Genomic DNA, 13,732 nt, shown 5'->3' with positions numbered 1-13,732 from the left:
TTAATGCAAATATTAATACTCATCCACATAACATATATTTATTCATTAAATTAAATATAAAGTCCACAAAAAAACAACCCTCATCAACTTTAATCCTCCGCCCGCAAGACATCAAACTTCCACTACCGAAAACTTTGCTTGAAAAGCCCATCCACATAAATCCATTGCTTCTCATCGATTTCATCAACATCCCAATGAACCTACATTAATGCTAGTAACAACAAATTAGTAATTTAAAAAAATGTTACGTTTTAACAAAAATAATTGTTCATTATTTACCACAAACTTACTGATAACTCTCCCAATATGGACTTCTTCAACTCCTCAGGGACCTTTTTCCAAGACTCAAACTCGGTAGAACAATCCCTCCGCACCAAACTCCCAATGTCATACTTAAATTCGGCATATGCCTCAGCCAAATTTTTGCCTTCAAAGTACGGCACTTGCTTCTATCGATACCTCTCTATTTGCACTACAAGTTTTTTTTTTGCTAGAACCTTATCTAGAATCGGCCATTCTTTTTGAAACAAATTTTTTTTGAAAACTAGGGCTCTGAAATTGTGTTTATGTAGCATTAGGACACCTTTGTGCGATGAACATATTCGTCGCGAAAAATGCGTCATCAATGAGCAATTAATTGGAAGGTTTGAACGCATGCTGACCCTGCTTTACGTGACAAACACATGTATTCATCGTGCAAAGATTCCTTACGCCACAAATTTATTGTCGCTCAATATATTGTGTAACGAATAAAATATTAATTATTTATTCTATAAATAATTAATACCTGAAATATTATTCTATAAATAATTAATGCATTAAATATTAGCCCATATATAATTAATTACTTACTCCATACAATTATTTTCAGCATAAGTACGATATTCATTGAAGATTGTAAACACATATAAACTGAGGATAGGGTGCTTACATTAGTTTCAATAAAAAAACCAACACGAATTGAAACCTAATTAAGTTTAAATACATAATTGAAACATAATTAAGTCCGAATACATAACATATTAAAAAACACCTTAAATTTAAATATTGTCATACAAAACATCAATTTAAAACTACTATTTGGATGATCCTGGTCCATTCCGTAAGACTTCTTAACGCCATCGATTGTAACCTCCCTCCAACGCATTATCCATGTGACATCCCACATCGCCCAGGGGAGTGATCCTTAAATGTATATTCCCATCCCTACCTAGCACGATGCCTTTTGGGAGCTCACTGGCTTCGGGTTCCGTAGGAACTCCGAAGTTAAGCGAGAAGGGGGCTAGAGCAATCCCATGATGGGTGACCCACTGGGAAGTTGCTCGTGAGTTCCCAAAAACAAAACCGTGAGGGAATGGTAAGCCCAAAGCGGACAATATCGTGCTACGGTGGTGGAGCGGGCCCGGGAAGTGGTCCCGCCCGGGCTGGGATGCGACAATCCATCAACTTCATCAACTGTTCGTCGTCAAGAGTATACTTACACTGTTACACATATATGCAAATAATTAATTTCAACATATAACTAAAAATTTCACAACCTTAATTATTAATCCATCAAGAATAATATACTTACTAATACTTCATCTATCATAGCCTTCTTCACATTCGTCGTGCAAAATTTGTTTTCTCCTCTCTTTTCTATTTTGCGGGAGGAAGTGTATTTTTTGTCGCGCAAGTATGTCTTGCGTGGCGAAATATTATTCGTCGTGCAAGCTGTTTTTTCTACTAGTGTTATGAGTTGGATTCAATCATTGGTTCAAGATGAACCCTTTCTATTTGTAACACCTTCTGAAGCAATTTCCAAAACCTTAATGCAAATATCAATATCTATTTCATTTGTATACTTTATACAAACTTTGTTTCAACCTTGAGACCATTGTAATACCATACTAACAATAAATTCATATGATTAATACTTCATCTAACATGAAGTTCCATTTGTAAATAGGTTATTGTCACTTTGGTTTAGGACCTAAGTGAATGCATGCTTCTAGAGTCTCACTCCGACATTCCTTTCTCGAAGGTAATACTGTATTAGTTACTGTGGTTTTGATCCTGGGCTTCATTAATATCCTAAAGTGATTTCCATGATTGTCATTCATTTTTGGATATCGCATCACAAGTCCATACATGTGTACTTTTGTGATTTTATGATATATTCTTTCTAAGGATCATGGGCGTAGTTTTCTATCATACATAGAAATACTTTCACAAATCTTCAGCATTTGAGATTTTGGTACCTTATACAACATATTTGACACAGACAACTATATCACTTAGTCCCCTCTCAATTGACTTCATTTATTTTAAGTCTAATTTTAAGTTTATGCTTCAAAATTAACCATGTCACCTTTTGCCATTTTGAGTTACAATTGTTTTCACTACGTCTACCAAATAGACTTCATTTGAAAACTTTGTTGCTCAAAAGTTTAACATTACTCCCACTGATCTTGTTGTAACTAAGCATTCACTCGAAACTTCAAGAAAACCTTAACACTTAAATTTTCTTGATTTAAGTGCACATAGCTCCCACTAACTTGTCCTGGATCTATTGACAATCTTCAAGATTCATTAGTTTATTGTTTAGATGAACATACACAAAAGGATTTCTTCTCTAGCAATCCATCAGCATTAAATGTACATCCAATACTAAATTGTGACTTGTTTTATCAAGTCCTTTAATTTAAAACATATGGTGTCAAATACCATACTTCAAGTTTTAGTCATACTAAGACTTTTCATGTAAAACCCTGAATTTGTACTAGTATTTTCCAGCCAATAGGAGACTTTATATTGTTTGTCCATTTATATTTTATTTTCTATTATTCATTTATTCATTTTTGCATGGCGGTCGACTCATTATGTCCTGAAGTCACTACACCACGTCTAATGACTAAAGTATATGTTTTCATAATTTGCACGTGGTTAGGCGTCTTTCACCCACCCAGTTCCTTTAAGCTTGACACACATAAGCCATCTTTATATCATATTTATCAAGTTTCCTACCTAGCCATATGAAATGTACGACACATAATGATGTGTCACTTACCTTATCATGAACTGCCACTTGGCCTTGCATTCCATGAGTCATCAGCCACGTCTTCCTTTGAGAATTGCACCAAAGTTTCTTCTCAGCCCATCTAGATGCCTATTTCTTCCTTTACAGCCGACCCTTGCCTACTATATATAGCTTCCTACCTTTCTTTGCCATTTGTCCATAATATGTTGTGCGTGAAATGTAGCTTGCAGGCAAAGTATTAGTTTTAATATTTGTGCTTATGTATATATGTATATAATTTATATAAAGAGGGAGTCAGAAGATATATGAGTGGAAATATATATGGCATTAGGAGTGATCAAGGAATTTGTTCAAGTATGTGGAGTCTAGTTATTGCGGTAGTAGCATATCTTCACTTTAGCTTTGGAATTGAGATAAGGGTTTCTTGAGAAACTTATCATTATTGGGGTATCTATTTTGTTTAAACTTTGTGAAATATGTGTTACACTTGATGTATCTTTATAATTGATAATATGTGTATTTAGAATATGATATTCATATTACTGTTATTGCTGATAATATGGATATCGAAATAATGTTGATTATATGCATATCATTTCATACTGGAGCAGATGGATTTTATTGGTTTATTCGAGAATGGAATATGGAAATGGAAATATTCTTTTGTGTAGTTGTTCGACTCTCGTAGGTACCAACAAGGGTAACAAAAGTGAAATTATAGGAATGGTATGAAGTAGTGGGGACTATGGCGACTGAGAGAAGAACACGATGACTAACAAAATGGGTACTTGGGATGATTGAGTTATGGGGTTTAATTTTTATAATAGAGTATCCATACCACTGCTACAGTGGCAAAAATGCATGGTATGAGATGTGCAGCTCCACGTGCTTTACTATATAGATTAATGGGTTGGGTAATTGAAGTTAAGCTACATTCATGGTTTATTAGTTAAATGTTGATGAATGAGAATTTGTTATAATTGATTCATGTTGCCTAACACTTAATTTAGCCTTGACAATTATTCTTGATAAGACTTATGTCACTACTGAGCTGTGGTTTCGCTCACCCTATACGTTGTAAACCTTGTAGGCTCCTACAAGATTAACGAAAGGTAGACGAGCTGAGGTTTTGTTAGACGAGAAATTTAGAGGTTTCATTTTATTATTTATACACTCTGTAAAGATTTTGGAGTTATTTTATAGGAGAAGGTTTTTTTTTTTTTTTTTTTTTTTTTTTTTTTGTACTTTTACTCGCGCTTTGAGCGCATGGTTGATTTTTTTCCACTGACTCCGTGTCCAGGGTGCGACATTTCAAGTAGTCTAAGAGTTATCCTAGTCATTAGTGGAAGCACGGTTCCTACTAATGATATAGGAATTCAACCATATCTTCTAGTGGTTGATTTAATTCTTCATCAAGCTACATAGTACGTATTAGTCGAGTTGTCTAGTTGTTAAATAGTATGTTGTGAGTCCTTTTGAAGTTATTCCCTTTTGTTTCATCAATTTGTCCATTTGTATTGATCTTAGCATGTTCTTGTAAGAGACAATGATGGACATTTCCCTACATATAACCATTTTATGTTAGGTTGGTGAAACCAACATCCATAGGTTATCCTTAGGATGTTACATAACATACATTCTTTAACAATTGAAGAGTTAGAGATTTTAACAATTAAAATTTCAAGCTCATAAAGTTTGGTGTTTTACCTTTAATTTTAGACAACTATAAACTAATCATATTTAAGCTTATATCCTTTCCTTCTGTTTCTCATGACTCTAATGAGAAAGTGCATTATACATTCAAAGGGTATTATTATTTTATGGAGTACACGAGTAGAGGACATTGTGGAGAAGTTTCAAACCTTTTAAGCTTATCATTTAATTCCACAATATGGATGTCTTGTTATTAAGTGACTTATAAGGTCTTTAAACTCTTTGTAGATTTTAGACGCTTATTCTTGGTTTGATTACTACTTACACACTTTAAATATCTTAAAACAATTGAAGAGTGTCCAATTAGTTGTTCAAAACAACTAGTTGAACCAAGAGCGATCTTGGTGATTGTGTTCAAGTGAGTTACAACCATATAAGAAACTCTTCCTTACTTACTACTGTACACTTATTATAATTTGATCTTCCTTTCCTACAAGAAATGAATCTCTAGACTTTCTCAATTCTTACAAAACTTATATGTAGGCAATTGGAACCAAATCCAAAGATTCATTGTATCCATCTATGGACAACATGTGTCAGATCTATCTTTAATTGATAAATTCAAAGTTGGTTTATCACATTATCAAAGTGATAGATTACTTTGTATTCCATTTGGAATACCTAGACAACATTCAATTCTCAACACTACTTTAAGGAACAAATGTAATAGAAGACATTTATCACATTACACTAATATGATTAGTGAAGCATCAATAAGTTTATACAAAATAATTAGCTCTAACATTAGAGACTAATTATATGCCTTCACATAGATACCAAAATGGGTCTTCCATCATATGAAGCCACATAATAAGTTCTTAACAAAATTAAGAAAGTTTAAAGTTTGTTTTAAATGCCTACAGACTAGACTTGGCATTCGTGTCGTGTTTTCCGTATTTGTGTTGTTTTCATGACATACCCGATATCTTAATGAGTTGTATTGTGTAACATCCGTTAAAGTAAATGGGTACTACGACCCGATCCAAAATCGACTCGTTAATATTATCAGATAATATGATCCGACTCACTATCTGTTAAAGAAAAAATATTTTAAATCAATAAACAAAATGAAAAACATAATTTGACAAAAAAAAAAGAAGGAAAATATAATACTAAATTAGTATATGCATACTACATTGTCACATAAATATTACTTCAAAACACAAAATATATATATATATATATATATATATATATATATATATATATATATTTGTCTTTCAAGTATTACATACTCCAAAATAAGAGCCTAATGAAAAAACATTAGTACATTACTACAAAATACCAAATGTTCAAGGACATGCAAAATGAAGAGAGTTGTGTTTCAAGGTTGAAGAACCTTGCACATTTATATATGCTTTCATATTTTTTCAGACTTATGCATCAACTATTATGAATTTTATTTGTTTTGAACTCACTTAAAAATACTATTTATGAGGATTTGAATGGTTTTAAAAATTTAAACGACAATGTACCCATGCTCAAAGCGTAGAGAATGTGATCACGAGCGTTTGCATATTTTGTCACATTTTTCGCAGTTGTGAATTCATTATTAGAATTTTTTTAATGTGTTTATATATTTTATACTTTATATAAAATAATAATACAGTAATACCCATTTATTATAAAATATATACATACACACTATGGATATTGTATTTTATAGTAAGTTTTTTTTTTTTGGGTAGTTTAAAAAATTAAAATTATCAAATTATGGCCGGTGTATATTGTAGTAAGTTTCTTTACTAGTTAAAAAAAATATTAAATTATCAAAAGAACTTTTTTCTTAACGTGTCGAAACAGATTACCTACATGTTATCTTCGTGTAAACTTATCAAGGATCCGTTATTAACGGGTTCTTATAGCCTGACCCGATTAATCATCGTGTTGACTCGAAATCGGTTATTTTCGTGTCATGTTAACAGGTCATGTAAGAAATTACCAAGTCTGCTACAAACTTCCTAAGTAGCTAGCAAAATAAGAAGTGGGCTGAACTCTTCCACTTCATTTTCCTTCTTGCTTGTTCATCTTCTACTTGGCTTCTTCACCTACAGACAATTCCATAAGTGATTAGCATTTTATATCTCATATAGAAACTATAAGATCTAACAATTAGAATTTACATAAGAACAAACTTGTACCTGCAGGTTTGCCCTTAAGAGATGCGATGTAAGACGTGCAATTCCTCTTCCAATGCTCGTCCTTTCCACAGTGGAACCAAGGTCCCTTGGGTTTCTTTTCCTTTTTCTTTTTCTTCACTTCTCCTTGGGCTTTGGCAGTTGATGACTTCTTCGCCTTACCTTTTCTAGTACCTTTTGGCTTGGCCTTGGAAGATGATGGCTTGTTGTGGACTACAGATGAAGTCACTACAATGCTTTCTTTCTTTGTAGTGTTTTTAGCGGCTAACATATTTAGTAACTCAGAGAGAGTACTATCCATCTTGTTCATGTTGTGGTTCATGATGAACTGTGAGAACAAATCAGATTGAGAAGCCAAGAGGAAGTCCTGGGCCAATTCCTTGTCATGAGGAGTACCTAAGTTCTCCAATTGCTCAATGAATTCAATCATCTTCAGTACATGCTGATGCACTAGGACTCCCTTAACCATTTCAGTCTTGATAAGTTCACGGGCAATGTTGAAGTGACGGTTGTGCATCCTTTCACCATATTACTTCATAAGATGGAGTATGAGGGAGCTTGCATAGTCCACCTCCTCATGATGTCCTTGTAACTAACATTCATGGAAGCTAGCAGATAGCACTTGACCTATATGTCATCCTCAACATTCTTGTCAAACTTAGCACACTCATTCTCAATGGCATCAGTGCCATGAGCTATATGAGGTAGAGCCTTTTCTAGTACGTAAGCAATCTTCTCCAGTCTAAAGAGAATATTGATGTTACGGTACCAAAATGGGAAATGCTGCCCCTCAAGGCAATGCTTGTTGAGTATCTTTGATTGTGTGCTTCCAACCATATCTAAATAGATAACAAAATAAATTAGCTTGATTGTCGTTAAAATTGAGTTATTGGGTACACAATCTATCTATTCATTTTTTGGTTTGCTTTAGAGTGAGAGCCAAGTTAGAGGAGAATCATTTGTTAAGGCCTAAAGCTATTAAAGATTTGGTATTGGGTACAAAACATGTTATTGTTCATCTCTCTATTCATTGTTTGGTTTGTTCTAGAGTGAGAGCTAAGTTGGAGAAGAATGATTTGTTAAGGCTTAAAGTTACTAGAGATTTGGAATAAGGTACAAAACCTGTTATTTTTCATTTTTCTATTCATGTTTGGTTTGCTTTGGAGTGAGAGCCAAGTTGAAGGAGAATGATTTGTTAAGGGCTTAAAGCTTTTAGAGATTTGAAAATGGGTACAAAACCTATTATTGTTCATCTTTCTATTCATTGTTTGTCTGCTTTGGAGTGAGGGCCAAAAATGGAGGATGATGATTTGTTAAAAATTAAGCTATTAAAGATTTGGAAATGGGTATAAAACTTGTTATTGTTCATCTTTCTATTCATTGTTTGGTTTGCTCTGGAGTCAGAGCCAAAAATGGAGGAGGATGATTTGTTAAGGATTAAGCTATTAGAGATTTGGAATTGGATGGAAAACCTGTTATTGTTCATCTCTCTATTCATTGTTTGGTTAATTTATTTTGGAGTGAGAGCCAAGTTGGAGGAGAATGATTTAAGCTTAGAGCTATCAGAGATTTGGAGAAAGAGGGCACCAAATCAAACCAAGTCTTCTCTGTCACTGCTTCAATTCACACCACCATTAAACCAATTCTCTCTCTCTCTCTTCTAACATTAATTCCAAGTCGTCGTCTTCTTGTTCTTGTTCTCCATGTATCCTAGAAAGCAAAGTCCTCCGAGTCCTCCATGGACTGATGACGAGAAAGAAAAACACTACGATTACTCCAAAAACAAAGACACCCACTATAACAATCCCTACCTCCGATTTGGTGCCTTGATTTTTGTCTCTCTCTCTCTTTGGCTTCTTGTCCTCCTCCTTTGGTTCCCTCCCAAAACCAGACCCACTGCTGAGGTTGGTGTTGATCTTGTCCAAAAACCACAGCAGCAACAAAATGTCCACCATCATCTCATCCGTACAACCCGAAATCCCAATAACATCAAAACTAGTACTGCCGCCACCGTCGACACCACCAGCACCTCAAAATCCCCATTCAAAGTTCCCACGTGCGACCCAAGCCTGTCCGTCTATGTATACCCTTTGCCGGCCAAGTTCAACCTTGGATTGCTGAACCATTGTCACGCTCTAAACCTTTATACCAACATGTGTCCCTATGTGGCTAACAGCGGCCTCGGCCAGCCGCATCCCAAATTAGGCTCCGCCGCCTTGTGGTTCGCCACCCATCAGTTCATTGCCGAGGTGATCTTCCACGCACGAGTGGAGAATCACCCCTGCCGCACTCTTGATCCAACACGTGCCGCTATCTTCTACGTTCCTTTCTACGGCGGCCTCCACGCCTCCAGCAAGTTCAAGGAAGCCAACCTCACCGCTCGCGACGAGCTCGCCTTTGACTTGGTCGACTACGTTCAGTCCCAGCCTTGGTGGAAGAAGCACAAAGGTAGAGACCACTTTATCACCCTTGGGAGGACCGCGTGGGATTTCATGAGGGTCACCGATGGTCCTAATTTCGGAGCCAACTCCCTCCTCAACCTACCAGCCGTTAAAAACATGTCGGTGCTGACCGTGGAGAGGCATCCTTGGAAAGGGTCAAACCAACACGGCTTGCCCTACCCTTCCTATTTCCACCCGTCCACTTGGCAGGAGATGGTGGCGTGGCAGAACAGAGTGAGGGGAATGGACCGACCCCACTTGTTTTCTTTCATCGGTGGGCCCAGAAAGGGGTTAGAAAAAGCGGCCGTTCGGGACAAGTTCATAAGGCAATGCGGTGAGTCGACCCGCTGCATGCTTTTAAAATGTGGGTCTGGGGCCAGCAAATGCCACGTGCCCAGCGAGGTGCTAAAGGTGATGACGGAGTCGCAGTTCTGCTTACAAGCGCCCGGCGACTCGTTCACCCGGCGGTCAACCTTCGACTCGGTGCTTGCCGGCTGCATACCGGTTTTCTCGTCGCCGCACACGGCGTACACTCAGTACAAGTGGTTTTTACCTGGTGACGAGAGCACGTATTCGGTTTACATTGACGAGAAGAGCGACGCGAGTAAGAGAATCGAAGAGGAGCTGCTGAAGATTCCGAAAGAAAAGGTGACGGCGATGCGAGAAAAGCTCATAGAATTGATCCCAAGTCTGACTTACGCGCATCCGAATGCGACTAATCTTGGGTTTGGGGACGCCGTGGACGTTGCACTTACATCGTTGGCCAAGCACGTCCAGAAAATTATATGATTAATTAAGAGATTCATGGATTAATTGGATATTGGATGATGAGAGAGGTGGATTTTATGTGTATTACCATATTGAGAAAAGTAGCTGAGGTGCGTAGAAAAGTCGTGTGTGTGTATATATTATTAAACTTTTTTACTATTACAATAATTTAGGACGAGAGTTTCGAACATGTGATGTATGAATAGAAACTCAACATTTTATTCACTAAAATGTTGGACCACATGCATATATATATATATGTTGATTGATATGAAGAATGCTTTCTTGTCTTAATACGTCTGTTGCGTTGTTTTAAATTACCAGTTTGAGTCTTTGTTAAGCGAATTCAAATTCAGTTTTTCTCTTTGAATGAGGTGAATTCCGGAACTGGTTATGGTACATATATTTGCTTAGCATTCATCATCTAACGGCCGAATATAGTCATATATGATATTCCCTATTTTTATTACATATTTGACTGTTAGAAGGTGAGCGTGTGAAGTAAATACATGTACCTTAACTAAGTATATAAATTCAAACGTTTAGGATTAAGTACCTAAAACTCCCCAACATTTTAGTGTCATTCCAAATTAGTCTCAACCTTTTTAAACGTTCCAAACAAGTATTCAACCTATTAAAAATGTCATATCCGTTAAGCCTCATTTAAAAATCTGTTAAATTAACTAGGGCTTGCTTTGTCTCCAAAATCAATAGAAGGTCATGGAAGCATACCACCCTACAACTCGAGCCGTCAACTTCGAGAAGAAGGTCAGGGAAGCATAGCCTCCACCCTACAACATCGAGCTGTCAACTTGTATATATGAACTGTCATGAGGTGACCATACAATGGTTATAATCTATCAGAGCTGTCGTGGATTCCTTGCAAGCCACCAAAAAGCACTCTTAACTAGAACCTGGAGGGGCACAAAAGAGAAAGTGTGACTGTGTGAGTGGGCAAAAACAAAGCTTTTCAAAATCATTTCAATTATCAAATCTAGTAACCTATCGCCGTAAAACTTGTATAATTTCTCAGAAAATAGAATATATTCATATCTCAAAACCATGCTCAACAAGCTTTAATCATGAATATGCCATGCCAAATATCTCAATACGAAATATGTAATCCAAGTGATATAAATCAATGCAAATAATATATCAGCCGGAGTCACCTAACGTGAGTTGCACGGCTGAATCTAGAGCTCAAATCTACATCTCAGCAACGATATATATATATATATATATATATATATATATAAAATAGCATGTATATATATATACCAAATGGGGCGGAACTAACAACAGGCGGCAAAGCCGGCCATAGAATGTAAAGTGCGGAAGTAAAATATAAAATAGCAGCAGGAGGCATAGCCGTCCATAGAATTTAAAGTGCAGAAATAAAACATATAATAACAGAGTAGCATATCAAAATAATGAATTAAACGTAATGATGCAAATATATATTTGGAAAATAAGTTTTATTGAAAACTTACTGCAATGCAGATAACAAACAGGTATTGCCTAATGGCAGATGAAACAAGTAAACAAAGAGATGGAGCTCGCAGGCATCCTGAATAATATGTATGTATTACAAGTGTTTGAATAATCTCAGAGAGATATGGTTGAACTGAGTTCTTGAAGTTAAAAAAACTTATTCTTCTTCTGAAGATGAATCCTCGTTATATAGAGCGAGGAGGTTGAATGAGACGTGGCCAAATGATCCGGGAATCCCGCTGTCTGCTAAAGCTGGGTGAAAGAATAGTGAAGATGCTTTGATTCTTTTACAAAAGTTAAATGAATAGTGACCTTTTTGTTTTTCACTATTTGTGAATAGTGACCTTTTTGTTTTTCACTATTGAAGAATAATGCTTTGTCTTTTGCGGAAGAGATGAAAACAGCTACTGCTGATGATGTTGCTGGGCTGACACAATCACATGGGCAAATATTGCTTCTCAGATATCAAATGGGTCCTGGGCATCTTGAAAATCTGCTTGATCAGCCCATTTGGCGGGAAGCTGAGACGAGGCATCAGAATTATCTGAATCTGAGTCCGAACCTTTTTTCTTTTGCAGCAATGCTGCTTCCGCCATTAGCAGCTGAGCCATATCCAGCAGTTGGGTAGTTTTTTCTTTCTTTGAACTGGAGGACTTGGCTGACTTGGAAATTCCTTTGAGAGAGGAAGATGGACTAATGTCTAATAAAGACTGAACTGGTTCCTGAGTTTTTGGTAATTCAGGAAATTGCTGATGAATTGGCAAAGCTTGTGAGGACGAAGATGAAACTTTGATTGGCAGTGCCTGAAAAGATGCCTGGGGAAATTCCACTTTTACAAGATCAATAATTTTTTGGTGGTTGAATTTATCCCACCATTTTACCCATCTGGTTCTGTAAATACCACCGGTGTCCACTTCAAAGTTCCATTTGAGAATCCATGGGATCTTGTACTTGGCCATGAGCAGTGAAAAAATAGTAACTCTGTTGTCGAAACGACTTCTGTCAAAACTGGGCTGGAAGTTGTTTGTGAGTACATGACGAAGGTCATCTGGAATGATGGAAGAGCTTGGGCCATGGGAAGCCCACCAATCTGGAAACCAAGCAGGAAACCGCAATCTGAAATTTTTATCAAAAGTTATGAACCATGAATGACTAAAGTCTTCTGTCTGGTGGAGAAAAATGTTGGTCCATGCTTGGATATAATCATAGTAATTGTAATGATTGTTTGGGATGAGAACATGCTGGGTATGAAGGGGTTTTGTGTGAAAAAGGGGAATTCCCCATTCGAGTTCGGTAAGGAATTTTCCAATATGGAGTGAATGATACAATATTTTGTTTTGGTGAGTGGTACTGTAAATTGGCTTAATAGCAATGCTTTCTGTTTCTGAAAGGATAGCCTGGTAATATTTTAAGCTTTTATAGGATTCAGTTGGTAAGAAATGAAAATTTGGTGGAAGGAGTAATTTGGCAATGCGCTCTGGGGGTTGGTTTTTGTCAATATGAAGAGGAATGCTAAAAAGCTTTTCAGAATGAGGGTTCTGGACATATGGTGATGTTTTAGCATAGCTAGGTGTTTTTGGTTGTGAGGGAGCTGGAGAACGAACTGATGAGTAAGGATCATAAGGGGTGGCTAAGGCCGTTTGGTAATTTGGTCGGATATTTCCTACTGTTGATCCTAAGGGAGTAAATCTGTTTGTAATGGCGAGGGCCGATGAAGAGTCGGGAATAAACTCTTGTTTTACTGGTGCTGGGGTTTGGGTAAGGGTGGCTGGGAGCCTTCGTTGCTGAGTAGGATTAGTACCCATTCTTCCCCTGCAAAAATTCTCTGGTTAGAAAATCTGGGATGCAATTCTGGCTGCCTTTAATGTATTCAATATCAAAATCAAAAATACTTAATATGGCTTGCCAGCGTGCAAAAATCTGTTTTGATGCAATATTTTGAACATCTTTTTGTAGAACATGTTTTGCAGATTTGCAATCAACACGAACTAAAAATTTTTGATTTAATAAATCATCTTGGAATTTGCTAATACATAATACAATAGATAAAATCTCTTTTTTAATAGTACTATAATTAGCTTGAGCAGAATTCCAAACTCCTGAATGGAAACGAACAATTTGTTCAGGAACTTCGGAAGAAATTTTTTGTTTAAGGATACCTC

General features: G+C 36.5%; 1 protein-coding gene and 1 pseudogene across 2 annotated transcripts; one reads left to right on the top strand and one right to left on the bottom strand.

Moving 5' to 3' along the window:
• The first annotated feature begins 8,002 nt into the window (after positions 1-8,002).
• Positions 8,003-10,370, top strand: LOC137724394 (putative xyloglucan galactosyltransferase GT17 pseudogene; annotated as a pseudogene). Its single transcript, XR_015956424.1, has one exon. The product of XR_015956424.1 is annotated as a putative xyloglucan galactosyltransferase GT17 pseudogene (transcript).
• Positions 10,371-11,755: 1,385 nt separating this feature from the next.
• Positions 11,756-13,456, bottom strand: LOC148690602 (uncharacterized). The gene is made up of 2 exons (XM_088686845.1): positions 11,915-13,456; positions 11,756-11,882 (listed from the first exon to the last, which is right to left on the bottom strand). Exon 1 carries the CDS (start codon positions 13,373-13,375, stop codon positions 12,029-12,031), a length of 1,347 nt encoding a protein of 448 aa, XP_088542971.1. The 5' UTR covers positions 13,376-13,456; the 3' UTR covers positions 11,756-11,882; positions 11,915-12,028.
• Positions 13,457-13,732: the final 276 nt, after the last annotated feature.

The sequence above is a fragment of the Pyrus communis genome, chromosome 15, assembly GCF_041283825.1.
Source record: "Pyrus communis isolate YQ-2024b chromosome 15, ASM4128382v1, whole genome shotgun sequence".
Classification (NCBI taxonomy): Eukaryota; Viridiplantae; Streptophyta; class Magnoliopsida; order Rosales; family Rosaceae; genus Pyrus; species Pyrus communis.
This window is presented reverse-complemented; position numbering and strand designations above follow the sequence as displayed.